Raw genomic sequence first — 15,509 nt, 5'->3', positions numbered from 1 at the left:
ATACTCTGTTAAATAATATTTACTACAACCATTTTCTATTCTGTCGTTCTGCGCCATCTCAATTCAATAAAGAGTAACTCTTTTGTTTAGTTCCTAGTGAGCGCGGCGATTATAGATGGCGATACAGTCGCTAGGCATGTTGCCGCCCTTAATCAATAACATGTTTGGCGTGCGCCGTCCCGCCGATTTTCACTTCAGTCTCTTGGAAGGCACCCCCATTTACATTCATTTTCCTTCCCGTTAAAGCGCAACCAGTGCTCCGTAAGCCGATTCTCTACGCTATCGGATTTACTTTAAATATGTGAGTATAACCTTTATATAACAGATCAAATTACAAAATAATAATCATTCTTATCTGAACATTTTATACGTTAACTGAATTTGTGGAAAACCTACAAATGGCTATGATTCTTGTGGTTTATGGGAGCGTGGAGAAGTTTAAATAGGTATATAGGGCGGGGAATAAGAACAAGTATTTGAAATATCGGTCATTTTAAATGACAAAATATTGATATAATATTTAATTTAAATAATGTTTTATCGTTTTATGATTATCTCGTAATAACCAATAATTTCGATTGACCCAATTTTAACAATACAATACAATGGCAATAAGTTGTTAATTGTTTTATTTGCAATAAAAGGTGATTATATATATTATCTTATTATTATTATTTGTAATCATGTTATGCTATAATTATAAAAATTGGAATTTAAAATATTTTAGCGACTAGAGAAATGAAGTAAGTAAATTATATATTAACTGTACTGATTATAATTTTGAATAAATCGACCAAATTATTTGATTTAAGAAATATATAAATAACGTATGATACTTGTTGAAGTAATAAATGTAAATTTGTTGCAAATATTTAAGAATAATACAATATACGTATGTATGACTTTTATATATTTTCCATTTGAACGTATGGGAAGATGAACAATGGGATGGCTTGCCGGTTATTTTTACGCGACGTGAGGGTTTTTGTTTCAAATAAAATATCTGGAATGTTGGAGTAATTTTGAACCCCTAGGCGGAAGGTTCGGAAAGTGATAAATGTTACACGAAATTTATGTTTCGACTTAGAACTAAGAAAAAGCGATATATTTAGTACCAAAACTATTTAAGTTACCAGTAACCAGAAAGATCGCATTATCGATTTTATATTTCATTTATGATCTTGCTTCGTATTGTGTATTTTATACGAAGTATATAGTATATATACAAATAATTCCTTTGGGTGTTGTATTAAATCACAGTTCGATAGAGTTGGGCGGTATTCTTTTGATATTACTATTGACCATTGTTTGGGTTAGATTTGATTTGATCTGACAAAATGTAACCATTATTACTATTCCTCAAATAAATATTATTATATTATTATTACAATATACATATATTAAAGTAGAGTAAATGTGCCGCTGCAATGCAAATTTCCTCACGATGTTTTCCTTCACGTCCGAACACGAGTAAATTAATAAACATAAATAAGAACAAGAAAATTCAGCTCGTTCTAATCACTGAGCCATCACGCCTATTATATATACTCTTAATTTATTTGAATTTTAACAATGGAAGGTGCAGTAAGCGTTCTAGAATTTTTTATTCATCTAACTATTAACAATCTACGTTACGCCAAAACTACTCGTCCATATTAGTTTTACTTAACGTCAACCCCTGGTATTAACAATACTTTAAACATTTTTTTTAGTATTTTAAGAAACAAATATAAAATTAATAACTTTGTGTTGCATTTGTGTCACTCCCAGTGAGATCGATTCTTCCGTTGAAAAATGTCATGAAATTGGCAGGACTCCAGAAAATTTGGGGCGCTATTTGTCAAACACATTGGTGTAGTTTAGAAACATTGAATAATTATTACTTTAACAACCTTACGGTTCGAGCATGTGTGGAATGTGAAAACGGCAGATTTATTTCTATGTAATTACCTAACTTTAGAAATCTTTCATGTTATTAGTATCTAATTAGAGTTAAATAAGATATTAAAACAATTGTAATATTTTTGTGTTATTTTTATTTAGATTGTTTTTGTATTTTTATTTAAGTTGTTTAAATAATAAAATTTGATATTAACGTCGTTATTAAAAATATATATTGTTTATACCTTTTTCACGAGTTGAGTTCCACGCTCAATTCATCGATTCTCTCGTCGCCGAGTTGGCACAAATCCAGAAGATGACTGGCGCTGTTTGTCGACCAGAGGAACGTAGTTTAGAACCTTTGAATATTTATTGGTTTTGTTAACAAAGCTGTGGAATTCGTTTACGTGAAACATATTTTATGGGACAAAACACCCGAAATGACATTTTAATCGTATTTTTGTAAGTTTATTACTAAATTACCTTGTATTTGACATAAATTGTACTGAGTATCAAAAGGTAAGAAACTTAGCATTATCTTTAATAATGAATATATTTCTATATCACAAATTAAATTAAACAATATGAATATTATTGTTAGAACATATTCTATAGGCCGACGTAAAGAGTAATTATATTATTTATTTAAATGGATACTGGAAAGCATTCCAGGTAATATTAAAAAAAAAATCATATTATATCCAACACCACCGTAAACTAAATTGCTGGCACCGTAGCACGTTTCAAAGTAAAAGCAAATAACCGAGTATGAGATTCAAAAAATAATTATTCTCTTTCAGACAAAACGATTTAATATATAGATATTTTATTCAGAACATTATTCTACTGAGGAAAAATACTTTTATATTTAATATTAATTTTGATATTTAGTCTTATATTAAAATAATGTTATTAAAAAAGGTATATTAATTTAAATTTAGGTTAATTTAGGTAATCAAAAAAATTAATAATATAAATATATAATTTTTAAACTAACGAAAATAGAGCATAATCATTTAAGGAACTGTTAATTTAGAACTATTTTTAATTTAAACTAAATTATTCGATTTAATTTAAAATAATTATTGGATGATATAAAAAAAAAATTTAACTATGCTTATATGTTCTATATAAGCATAGTTAATTTTTTTTTATTAATCAATCTTTAAAACCTCAGCAGAACTTTATATATGTAATTTTTTACTTAATTTACGTGTCATACTTACTCGTAACCGAAAGCTTGACTTCGACTACGGGTCAAGTTAAGATTCTTACCTTATGACTTTTTAAAATAATTATATATAGAATAGTATGATAAGTTTTTGGTTGAAATGTATTCTAATGTCTTTAAAAAATATCATAACTACAGTTATATAACTGTTAGATAAGTATTAATAATGCGTGTCAAATAAATTGAACTAAAGTTACCGTTCATTATTTTTAACAAAAAATGTTTTTTGCGTCTTTTCTAGTCTTGAGATCTACAAATATCTTATTCAAAGTATTCCTATGTCTGTTGTAGTTAAAATTAAACAACATATAAAAATATCAAATCATATCAATCGTTTTAATAATATTTGTGTGTCTTGAACTAAAAATCAAAAATATTTATATTATATTTTAAACAAAGAGAAGATACACTATCGGCTTGTTGTTCGCGAACGGATTGCAGTACTGCGATATGAATTAATTTATACCTTTTAAAAAAAAAACTTATATCTTTATTATAATCTATTAATATATTATATGATATTTAGTGACTTTTAAAGAAACTCTCACTCTGACATCCCATGAAAAGATTGAGGCCAAGAGTCAGCTTGAGTACGAAAGTCAATGGGAAGGCAATGAGCAGCGCCTTTCGCAAAATTTAAGTTTATTTTAAATATTCCTATACAAATAAATATAATTGAATTGTCTGTCTGTTATTTCAAAATAACTGCCTCTTTTTAAGGTAGTTTCGCTATTTTCGAATTACCAAGACCGAAGCATGTATTTTTTACTAAACTCTACGCTTGCGTGTTTTGCTAGTAAAAAATAATTCAGTTGTATTTATAGCTATGTAACTTGATTATAGGAAACAAGTAACTAATGAGTTTCATGCTGATTTTTCTTTGTTTTGGAATCTACATTCAAAATCAGTCTAACTTTAAATTTAATTTAATCATGTCGAATGATGATGCAACAGCGCTCGCGAGAGCCTACTTCAATAAAATACATTTTGGTTTTGACATATTTGAATCTTTTACTTATAAATAACTACATTCAATTCATTATAATCATGTTTCTTTATCGCATTTATTTGGGGTCGGCTCAAAGTGCTTTTCTCTTTCATTCATGTCTATCCCTAGTCCTAAGTTATTCTCGTAATATGCTCATATCGCACACAGCCCATCCATATTTATCCGTTAGGTTTAGGCTATTAGGTTAGATTAAGCTTCCCTAATAGCTTTCAATGCTCTAACCTAATATCTTTCATACAAGAACCATTCCACCGGATTGTCATAATCCATACCAGATTATTTGATTTTTGTCTGGGAAGGTACTTTTAAAAGTACTTTATACTTTGTGTGTTCACTGTATGTCAACAAATCATTCTGTTCATACATAAAAAACTTATTTTTTTATTAATTTAATTTAAGAAATGGGATCTAAACCGAATATCGTGGAATTTATGCGCTTGATTTATGTTTTTGAGTTTTTTTGTGAAGTGTCGTGAAATAAGCTTCAAGCCATCTCCTTAAAAAGAGACTTCGCCCAGAAGTGACGCATTTAAATGCTGTTACACTTAAATAAAACTTTATCATTTCAATATATGTAAAAATATATTTATTCTACACATTTTAAATTCTTAAGAAGCAAGACTTAATTAATTATATTTATAATTTATGAATTTTCATATAACATATTATATAAGTACAAAGAAAATATTTAAGGTAATACATTGCTCAAAAGAGATAAGCTTATATTTTGTATAAACTTTAGGTCTTGTTTATCACTTTTATTGTACGTGTATGTAGGGTAAGCATGAACTCGAGAATGGAAGTCAACGGGGCTGAAGGAAGCTTTGTGAGGGTGGAGCGAAGATTCGGGTCGTTGGCTACCGGCCAAAAGTATACTAGGACAATCGAATTAGAAGTAGACACGTCGAATATAATATAAAGAATCATTCAGAAATTATCTCATCTTGATTTTAAAGTCGTCAATCGTTAATACAGTCAAATTCTGTGACGTGGCACTAAAATAACGTAAGTCTAAAAGTTGTCGCCATATTGTTTTTCTACCGAGAGAGATTTTTATCAGATACCGAGGTCTGCGTCCGAAGCCAGAGGTCAAATTATAAAAATTATTGAGTTTTTCCAACAAGGAGCTCTCCGGCTCTGAAATATAATGTAAAGTCGTTGTTTCTGAATTTGATCGCATTCGTATTGGACTATGAGAGTGAAAGAAGAGATAGTGCATCTGTTCTTATTCACACTGCTTTGAACTATGCTATTGCCTTTGAGATTGGATCGCGGGTGGGTTCGGCAAGTAGAACATTATTTTTATATCAAAGATTTGATGTCCTATTTGTCAATCATTGTACATATCAGAAACTCTTTCGTTTTAATATCTATGTGTGTATGTATATATACATATATTGATTATGTCTTGAGTACAAATTATGATATAGATAAATCAAATCCAAACAATCTCTCATATAATCTAATTGAATAAAGAAAAAGCAATATTTCATGAAATTTGGCTTATGAGCTTTTTTAATGCTAAGTAACTGCATAATGTATTTATTATTATATTCAATTTTTTGTAAGAGCATTGAATAGTTTGGGTGTGTACCGTTCAATGATTAGTTATTCTATCGCCTATTAATTTTCAGACTCAAACATGTTTATATATGAGTGAAAATTCTCTGTGATTTTATAAACAAAATATTATTTGAATAATTTCGTGTCTACAATTAATCAAGTAGTGTACTTTGAAATAAAAAAATAATATCCAACTTCGTAGGTACAGTTTTCTAAGAATTTCAAGTCACGCAAGCTTCAGCCGAAACGTTAACGCTTTCATGTTATGAAAGGTTCATTTTTAAAAATGGCGTAGCAAAAAATGTTATAAGGTGTAACATCTGACTAGACATTAATGACATTGTTTCATTCAGACACTAAAGATTTTTTTATTGTAAGCTTTTCTTCTAAGCTAACTTAAACAAAAGATCAAAATTAAATTTTCGTTTATTCAAGTTGGCTCTTATAATCATTTCACACCATTAATTTAAATATAAAGTTATAACAGCCGGTACGGAATGTTGACTCAACCCAAAAGAACTGGCAAGAAACTCATTAGTTACTCGTTCATCAACTTACATAGGCGTGTTTGTTAATAATCGTTCGAATACTATTATTTGTTTTTAGGATTGTACACTCTAATTAACTAGACTAAAAGTGATTATAGTATAGTAAGGGTGACCAAAATCAATAAGTAAACAAATTGTTTTGTCGGCAGAACCTCCGTCCTATCCTCAGCCACGGGTTTCGCTATTTATTCTCATACTATTGACTTCTGCACTTGCGGGTGAACATCCCGAGGTAAGTTAATGGAACACTACTAAATTTAATTTGCAAATACTGCATTTTAAACATAGACAGTGTATTTTAACAGGACACAAAATTGTTGACTACAGTCAAGGCGTGTCTTTGCGTATTCATACATTTATCTTCTTTATGTATTTCTTATTTTATTTGTACAAGTAATAAATCATTTATAATCTTAACAACTTTTATAAGTGTCAAGTGTATCCAGATTATCTGTCACACATGTCACGTAGGGTAGTGAAAACATTAAGGAGATTAATAGGCGTTAGTATCTTAAGCTGTGTAACGTCGATTAATTAATAGAAGATTGTAGTCGCTATTAGTATAAGAAAAGAAAGAGAAAAATAATAGATTTTTTAAATAATTATAATAAAAAATAGCATTAAACAATAAAAATGTATAAAATTGTACCAGGAGCGGTCAAAATAGATCGTTCAGGGTGCCCTGGAATCTGTGGCCCGCAGGCCGCGACCACAGCAACCCTGTCTTTCTCAAGCTTCCGAAATTCATTTACCTCCAATGTCAATTACCTGAAAAGAAGGTAAGTTTTATGTTAACAAAACAAATCTCGGTATCACCTGGGGAGCCATTTATTTCGTCAGCGCATATTACAGAGACCGCTTCGAAAAGCCTTATAGCAATTTTACATAAATCTTAATAAGGCGAGGTATAATTTGCGCCCTTTAAAAATGGCTCCTTAGGGTCATCTGCACGTCTCTTGCTTAAAACTCAACAATGTTTATCGATTATTTTTTCTTTTCGTTTTATAATAAATACGTTATCTTTATTTGAATATTGATGTACATGACTATAATTGAATGTAAAGTCACTATCGGTGAAAATTATTTTAATCAATTTATACGTTATATTATTCATAGAAGTTCAAATATTGCCAATTGATTTATTGTTTTCTATTTAATCTGTGTTTAAATATTCTGCTTTAAAATATTAACTGTCTATTTATTCAAAGATTTATAAAAATTGCTACATATTGTCATATTTTATTGCTGAATTATCAAGTGCATCGCACGCTTGATAATGCTTTCACTTTCCACATAGATCCTATGTACCTCAACCGAAATAACTATTGAGAAATCAACTTAAGCTATCTATAGATAAATACCTGTCTTGTCTTTGTATTTAACTGTTCATTATTTCATATATTTATACAAAAATTAAATATAAAAATGTTGCACTCAAAGGAGGTTTAACTTTTTTATAATTACATATATCTTATGTACGGCGTTTGATTTCTCATTAGTTATGAGACACACCTTTCACATCCCTTTGCCGCGTACCGTGTAACACTCATCGGCTCTCAATATTGGATTTATCCTTGGTTTCTCAGTGTGATTATTTAGAAGGATATATAAAACAAAATAAAAAAACCATCATCCGTGCATGATGCTTCCCTCGTCGCTGTTGTTATTCCATGTGCTTAGTAGAACAGTTAAGCTGTATGGAATAAATCGATTAGGGCGCGTAGATAATTTCAGCTATTCCATTTTCACAGCGATTTTCATATGCGTTAGTCTATGTTTGTATTTGCTTTAATTGGTCTAAATGGTTAAATATCAATTTTAACATAAGCCACATGCTGCTTATAAGCAAAGCTGCCGACAGGTCCTATTTAATATTTACCAAAAAAATGTTCAAGATAATACTATATAAAACCACCTGTAATATTAATTATTATAATCATAATGAACAAAATCTCTCATAAGGTACCAAATTATGTAACAAAAGTAATCCAATCTTGCTTATATGAATTAAATGATCTTATCGAGAAATTAACTAAATAAAAGTTAGACCGTTAAAATTGTTTACAATGGAGAGGGCGTGGGTGGCTACATTGTGTGTGTCGGTTTCGTTTCCCCGCGTGTCCCTGTCCCGGCGGTGGTGCGTAGCTCAGCGGAGGCGTTGCGCAGATTCAGTTCGGGAGACCTGCAGTCCGAGTGCGATGAAGGCGAAGTGGATCCTTACACCGGCCGACCGGCCACCACAAGCCAGCCCAAGCCGCAGAATCAGAGGCCGGCCTCCCAGGGTGAGGACATTTTTAGTATTATAATTTTGTAATAAAAAAAAATATATATCAGCAATGATAAATGAATTATGTTACATATATATTATATACATCTATTTAGTAAGAGGTCAAGTATTTGTGCGATGTTTTGCATTGTATTTAAAGTAGCATTCTACAGTGCATTTATTTGAAAAAACTATTTTTAATTTTTTTATATTACATGGATTTAAAAATATGATCATTTAGCAACTGGTGGCAGCATGGGCAGTGGGACCGCACCACCAGCTCCTAGCACCGGTAGCGCTGGCGCTAGCGCCGGGACTGGCGGTGATCTTTCCTTGAATCTTCGCGGTGGATCGCGAGGCACCTCCGCCCCGTCTTCCCCGGCCAAGTCAAGGGAGTCACTTCTGCAGCGCGTGCAATCACTGACAGGCGCTGCACGTGATCAAGGAGCTAATTTATTAGGTATAGTAAATATATGATAATATTTACTCGTTTAACACTGATGTAATTATCAACATAATTCAATTTTAGATCAATTAGCGACGAATAACCTTGTGTACAATATAATTATAATGAAAATAAAATTGATTATTTTAAATGTCATGACATTATGTCGCTTTACGTATAAGTCTACCGATTAATCACTATTACATTAATCGCTGCAACTCGTAAATGCTTTTAGAATTAATCACTTTTTTGTGTGAAGTGCATACCAAATATAATTACTAAATATAAATGTCTTTGTTACTTTATAAATAGGAAGCGTTACATCTGTAGCTTCGGTTGGCCGAGGGTATAATCGCGACCGGTGTGTCACGCTACTAGTTGTTGACGATCAAAATACCGATTGGTCGAAGTACTTCCGCGGACGCCGCTTGCCTGGCGAGTGGGATATCCGCGTGGAACAGGCTGAATTCCGTGTAAGTAATAGGCGTAAAAAAGAACAAGCGATGATCGCATTCGACAACTACAAATTAATACAAATACAACGTACAACATTAGCACAAACTGCCTTCGCTTGCTTTTGCCGATGAGCGCCATAGAGACAGTGGTTGACTGGCTAGCTTGTAAGGCTGCAGATACCGAGGTTGTAATCTCTATTCGGGTCAATAATATTTTATTGGGACTTTCTATCGAGATATCTTAGTAGCAGCTAAAAATTTAGAAGTTGGCAGCGTTTTCTGCTGTTTTTTTCCTTGCTGAACAGAGATGCCAGTGGTTAGAATGCGTGAATCTTAACCGATTATAGCGAATTCAGTTCCAGGCAAGCATCACTGATTATTTATATGCTTAATTTTTCTTTTCTCTTCTTTTTCTCCTCAAAAACGAGAGGAGGACTAAGTCCAGCAGTGGGACATTCACTGACTGTTACTTTACTTTACTTAATTTTTTTTGCCCTTAGTGCTTCGAACAACATTATTAAATCAAAAATAATTTAAAAAATGTTAGTCAACTACCACACTAATTCAGGAAATAAACAGCTTTTATATTAATAAATAATAATTTTTGTATATAATTTCAAATGTCATAGATTCAAATCGATTGTTCATATGTTAATACAATGTTTTTCAAGTCATTTTACTCTTTATAATGTACGTAGTATGCGTCATGCTATTATTAGTGAGTAATCGATTACATTATACAACATTACTTCTATTTTTACTCTGTACTGTGGAAACGAAACCCATCAAGTAATGTACATATTCATATAAGTGTTTAATAATTCTAAACTTATCTCTATTTAGTATAAAAACAGAGTCGCGTATCGCGTATTTCTTAGACTATGGATTTTGACTAAATTACACTACGTGTTTTAACTTCTGAAAGATTTTAGTGTAAAATAATTAAACTTAGTATATAAATTTTGATGTTTTGTATTCTAGTAGTTATAATGTATTTTCTAGTACTGGCATCGTTTACGCTGACTTACTCATAAGAGATAAATCGAATTAATTTCCTACTAAATCGTAAGTCTTAGGAAGACCTACAGAAAATCCGTTATAGCACATTATATCTACATAATATAGTTAAAATTTTTACGCTGAAGAATAAGAAATAAAATTAAACAATAATGTCAGCTCAATTAAATTGTCATCCAGTATAGATAGTACCAGCTTGTGAATGTCCCACTGCTGGGCTAGCCCTAGGGCTTCCTTTCCCTTTTTTAAGGTCGGTGAAATATACATGTGGCTGAATTTGAGTAATATTAAATACACATGTGGCAAAATTGTGGTGAAGATACATGCAGTTTCCTCGCGATGTTTTCCTTCACTGTAAAGCACGAGATGAATTATAATCACAAATTAAGCACATGAAAACTCAGTGGTTGCTTTCCCGGGTTTGAACCCACGATCATCAGTTAAGATTCACGCGCGCTTACCACTGGGCCATCTTGATATTATTCCTTCTTAAAGTAATGACAAATTAACTTAAAACCTAAACGTTTTCGGTGTTGTTTTTTAATTGTTTAGCAGTTTTTTGTATATTATTTATTAGTTTTCTCGTAAGAGGCAGGAAGGCGGTGCATGTGTTAGGCCCTGTGTTCTTTCTGTACCTGACAACGTGTATGCAACATTCATGATGATCGGTTGAGTAGTTAAGACGTGAAAGCGTTACAAATAAAATCATTTTCGCCTTTATAATATTTATTAGGATTTCAAAAAAGAAATTTTCTAAAATACTTAAATTCAAAAACCTAAAGGTTATAATAAATATACGTATTTGTATATCGAATATTCGTTAATCTTGTTTCTAAAAAAATAATGTTATATATGAAAAAAATATAAACTAAAGTCTAGGTGAAAATTATGAATATTTAACTGAACTATATTCTCTTCTATCGTTGATAAATTACTTTCATCATAAAACGTTAAAACTCAATCAATTATACCCGAACAATCCTCGCAAGCCATTACAATGATTGCTCGCATGTCGCTCATTTAATAACTGTGTTCAATGAATCCACTTACGAGTATTTACCCCAAAGTAATGTTAAATTAAATTCAAAACTACTGAACGTAAGCGTGCTAGCCAAATTAATTATTCTGATTTTTTTTTATAAAATGGCGCCTATTTACTAGGTCAATTTAAATAGTTACTCATTTGGGTACATATAATGCATTATTTATACTATTATATATTCATATTTAATTCATGAATGTGAATAAAATTGTGAGATTATAAATAAATGTTGTAAACTTATTTTGAGTAAGGCTTATAACAAATTAATTAATTTTAATTTATTTTTAAAATAGACAATATAGGTATGCATATATGTATTTGCAAATAGATGCAATTCTAATGCGATATTATGCTTATTTCTCATTTTCTTGCTTAGTGTAATTAAAATAAAAGTTTAAGAAAGACTTGTTGAAGTGTTACCTTGATCGGCTTCCAAGTATAAAAACTTTTAATCGTTTTCTAATCTTTTCAATGTGGTATAAAGATTATTTAAATCATAATTGTTAGCTGTAAAAACAGCCTTGAAACTTAGCTTAGCTATAGCTTAACTGATTTTATCTTAATAATATGTATAGAGTTTTTGATCGAATGGCTAATAGACCAAAATAAATGATTAAACTCGTGCATTAAATAGCCAAGACTCGCCCGTACGCGAGTCGCGGTAAAAGCAAAAGTCGTAAATTCGACTCCTTAAACTTTCGTCGTCACTTGTAACACAAGCTTTGTTACGTTCTTTATACTTTAATCATTGACACATATGTCATCATCATCATCACCAGCCGAAAGACGTCCACTGCTGGACAAAGGCCTCCCCCAAGGATTTCGCCGTGTGGTGACGGCGACGAATATCACCACCCCATCTCATCCCGTGGGGGGCGTAGAAGTCGACCCGAGGGAATATACACCAGAGAACGGGCAGCAGCGTCTCTCTGAGTACTATGACTAACTTACTGCGATCGCCAACCCGTCTGCCAAGCGTGGCGATTATGGCATATCCCCTCATGATTCGCGCAACTAAACCACGGCCCCTAGTCCCCGGCAGCCCTGCTATTCCTAGCCTTGGTAACAGCTGTGGTAACGGCGGGGCAGGGGGTGCTAAGAATCCCCGGCAGATTTCGTGTTACCAACACCGACACATATGTATATAACAATAATTTTTATAAAACCTTTTCTAGAGTTTATCCTGAAAATTAATCTAAAAACTGCTTAAAATGTAATTATATTTTAAAATGGGTAAATTGAATATATTTCGTAGGAATTGTCTGTGACGGCGAATTCCGATGGATCAAACGTGTCTATGGCGGTCTACCGCAGCGGAACTAAAGTAACTCGTTGCTTTAAGTAAGTATGTGTACATTGATATCAACTTCGATTATTCGTATAATACTTGTCTCTTAATCGTAGCATGTCGACAAGAAGTTGTTTCTTATATAATATATGTGTTTGTTCATTTAAAACATAGTAATAAATTCATTGGAAATAGATTTTAGTGTAATTGGGAACGAGATGAAATGTTACTTCAATATTTTACTTATTGATTTTATTTTTCGTGATATGTTTATACAATTCCAACATATGAAATGAATGCCTATTTTTATGGAATAAAAAAAAAATCAATATTACGGAATAACAAAAAAGGGACATGAAATTAATTTGAGTACGAATAGATTTATGTAATCATCTTTTTATGGATTCTTCATTTTTCTTAGTTGTATCCTTAATGTGGCGAAATGAGTGTAACTGTCTCATATGTTACGAAACGAATTATATTTTATTGTAATAATATAATAAAAAAAGGGAGAGGATGCCTTAACCCAGCAGGGGGACATTCACAGGCTGTTACTGAATATAATTTTTGCATTAATTACTTAAACAGGCCAGATTTCGTGCTGGTGCGGCAGAACGTCCGCGACGCTGGCGCTGACCACCGAGCATTGCTTCTTGGTTTGAAGTTTGGCGGTGTGCCTTCTATTAACAGCCTTAACTCCATCTATCATTTCCAGGTATTATTGTGTTTTTACAATTTACTTACTTGTTTTTTTAGAATAAATCAAAACGAGGATCTGTGACTGTGTGTGTTTTTTTTCAAAACGACGATATTGTTTTTTTTTTAATCTAGTTAATAGCTTTTGAGAAAAAGATCGTTAAGCTTCATTTTATGTGGATTTCATTTTATATTGGATGGAAATAATCATTGTAACACATCTTTATATACATTATACATGTGTATATAAATATTTAAATTTACAATTGCTTTGTGCATTCGCAACTGACCCTAACATGTAACATTTTATATGACTTCTATTTTTTTAAAGCTAATAGCTATATCCATAAAAAGAACGACTAAAATAACCGATGTTACGTAATAAATCAGTCACTTTAATGTTTGCAGTTGATATTATTAAAAGTAGAAAAAGTAGTCAAATTTACATATTGATAAATTACATGGCACCCCGGGGGAAGGTAAAAATGTCAGAACGACAACCAGTCTGTAGTTATGTAGATGAGTTTCTAGTAGGGTTGTATTACTGGATAAATTTCCTCGTGTTTTATTTTTCATATTCTAATTCGTATGTTTATTTTAAATGTGGAAATATCTGAATTTAAGGACTGTTAGTTACTTGAAAAATTTAAATTTACACGAAACTTTAAAAATTATACTTTATGTTTCCTTTGATTTGTAACTTAGTATTTTTTTTTAATTCTTAGGACCGACCATGGGTGTTTGGACATTTGCTCCAGTTGCAAAGACGTCTTGGCAGAGAAAATTTCCCTCTTATCGAGCAGACCTACTATCATAACCACACAGATATGGTAAGTTTAAGTTGTAAGGATTAGTACAGTGATAATTAATAATTCGAGTTTCATGAATAAACACTATTGCTATATTATTTTAAAAGGCGTACAAAAATAATTTTAATTTTGGTTTCAAGTCTTTATTGTAATTTACTTACATTACTAATTTTTGTTAATTTACAGTATTTAACTTAAATATAAATATAACTTAAATAAATAATACAAAATAACTTCAAATTTACTTATGTCAATGAGACAAAACAACAATTTTGAACCGTCAAAATATTTTCAAAAAACAACAATTGGTAATGATTCTCAGTAAATTCGTCACTAAAGTCTTATATAGTCATAATTTAATCGCATCGTTATCTCATATAACAATATAACCACATGCTTGCTGCCTAATTTTCGTCGTAGTTCTATTGTTAGACACCTCCGTGACTAGCCAGAACGTTAATCCTCAATCTTTTGAATATCTTACATACATTAAACGAAAATGTTTAGTTATTGTGCGTAATACCACAATTACAAGACTGAACCTACGAGGCATGTTAGGATGAAGATTTTGGCTTAGTAACTCATCATCTTTCTACAAATTAATTATTAGTAACAGTGAAAGGTAACCGGAATTTTAATGGAGTCGAATCAAATATACAAATGTTTGTTACAATTAAATGTTTACGTTTGATCGAGTCGTTCGATGAATCAAGTCATGGTGCTGTTGAAGTGTTGTTTCTGCAGGCATCTTGTGAGAGCCGGGGCCCTGAAACGTAAACCATCGTAACGTATTGATTCATAGCCACCAAAGCACCGGACGGAACATCAAAGTGTCTATATTTAACATCAATAAGTACTAAATTCTGCCCTTTAATGAAGTTTGCGAAATCGCGCTTATTTTGAACCGGGCAATTAACCCTTTATTGGTTCTTAGTTATTCGTTGAATTATTTATTAATATTATTACTACGACATAAACACAGTATATTTAAATGAAATTAATTTCGGCGCTTGAGTTATAACCAAAATATTATCTACAAGGAAGTATTACTTCACTAGACATTTTATTTAAGACAGTTTTTCAGGCTATGAAGCCTGAAAAACTTATTAAATTTATTTAATTTATACATATTCTATCTAGCCAAATAGCAATAATTAGTATTGTTTTGTTCCGATTTGAAGGGTGTGTGCGCCAATGTTTGTGGCGCATTGACGATGTGAGGGATTGTTGCCAATGTCTATGGGCGGTGGTGACCATTT

The 15,509-nt window shown here is 31.5% G+C and overlaps 2 protein-coding genes across 4 annotated transcripts in view; one reads left to right on the top strand and one right to left on the bottom strand.

Annotated features, from left to right (window-relative positions):
* Positions 1-15,509, top strand: part of LOC126768458 (synapsin) — a 66,444-nt gene that overhangs the window by 1,302 nt on the left and 49,633 nt on the right. The window contains exons 2-10 of one of the 2 annotated variants that reach the window (XM_050486573.1): positions 247-301; positions 6,382-6,464; positions 6,885-7,011; positions 8,378-8,514; positions 8,740-8,958; positions 9,256-9,416; positions 12,713-12,798; positions 13,334-13,460; positions 14,167-14,271. In XM_050486573.1, the coding sequence (XP_050342530.1) occupies positions 8,754-8,958; positions 9,256-9,416; positions 12,713-12,798; positions 13,334-13,460; positions 14,167-14,271 (684 nt within the window). In that variant the 5' untranslated portion in view covers positions 247-301; positions 6,382-6,464; positions 6,885-7,011; positions 8,378-8,514; positions 8,740-8,753. Of the gene's footprint in view, positions 1-207; positions 302-6,381; positions 6,465-6,884; positions 7,012-8,377; positions 8,515-8,739; positions 8,959-9,255; positions 9,417-12,712; positions 12,799-13,333; positions 13,461-14,166; positions 14,272-15,509 lie in introns of those variants that run through there. The other variant, XM_050486572.1, reaches the window with a different exon arrangement.
* Positions 14,374-15,509, bottom strand: part of LOC126768461 (tissue inhibitor of metalloproteinase) — a 36,446-nt gene continuing 35,310 nt past the window's right edge. For both annotated transcript variants that reach the window (XM_050486577.1, XM_050486578.1), the window contains one exon: positions 14,374-15,016. In XM_050486577.1, the coding sequence (XP_050342534.1) occupies positions 14,959-15,016 (58 nt within the window). In that variant the 3' untranslated portion in view covers positions 14,374-14,958. The remainder of the gene's footprint in view (positions 15,017-15,509) is intronic.

This window comes from Nymphalis io, chromosome 5 (genome assembly GCF_905147045.1).
Source record: "Nymphalis io chromosome 5, ilAglIoxx1.1, whole genome shotgun sequence".
Lineage (NCBI taxonomy): Eukaryota > Metazoa > Arthropoda > Insecta > Lepidoptera > Nymphalidae > Nymphalis > Nymphalis io.
Note: the sequence above shows the minus strand (reverse complement) of the source record. Positions and strands in the feature narration are given on the sequence as shown.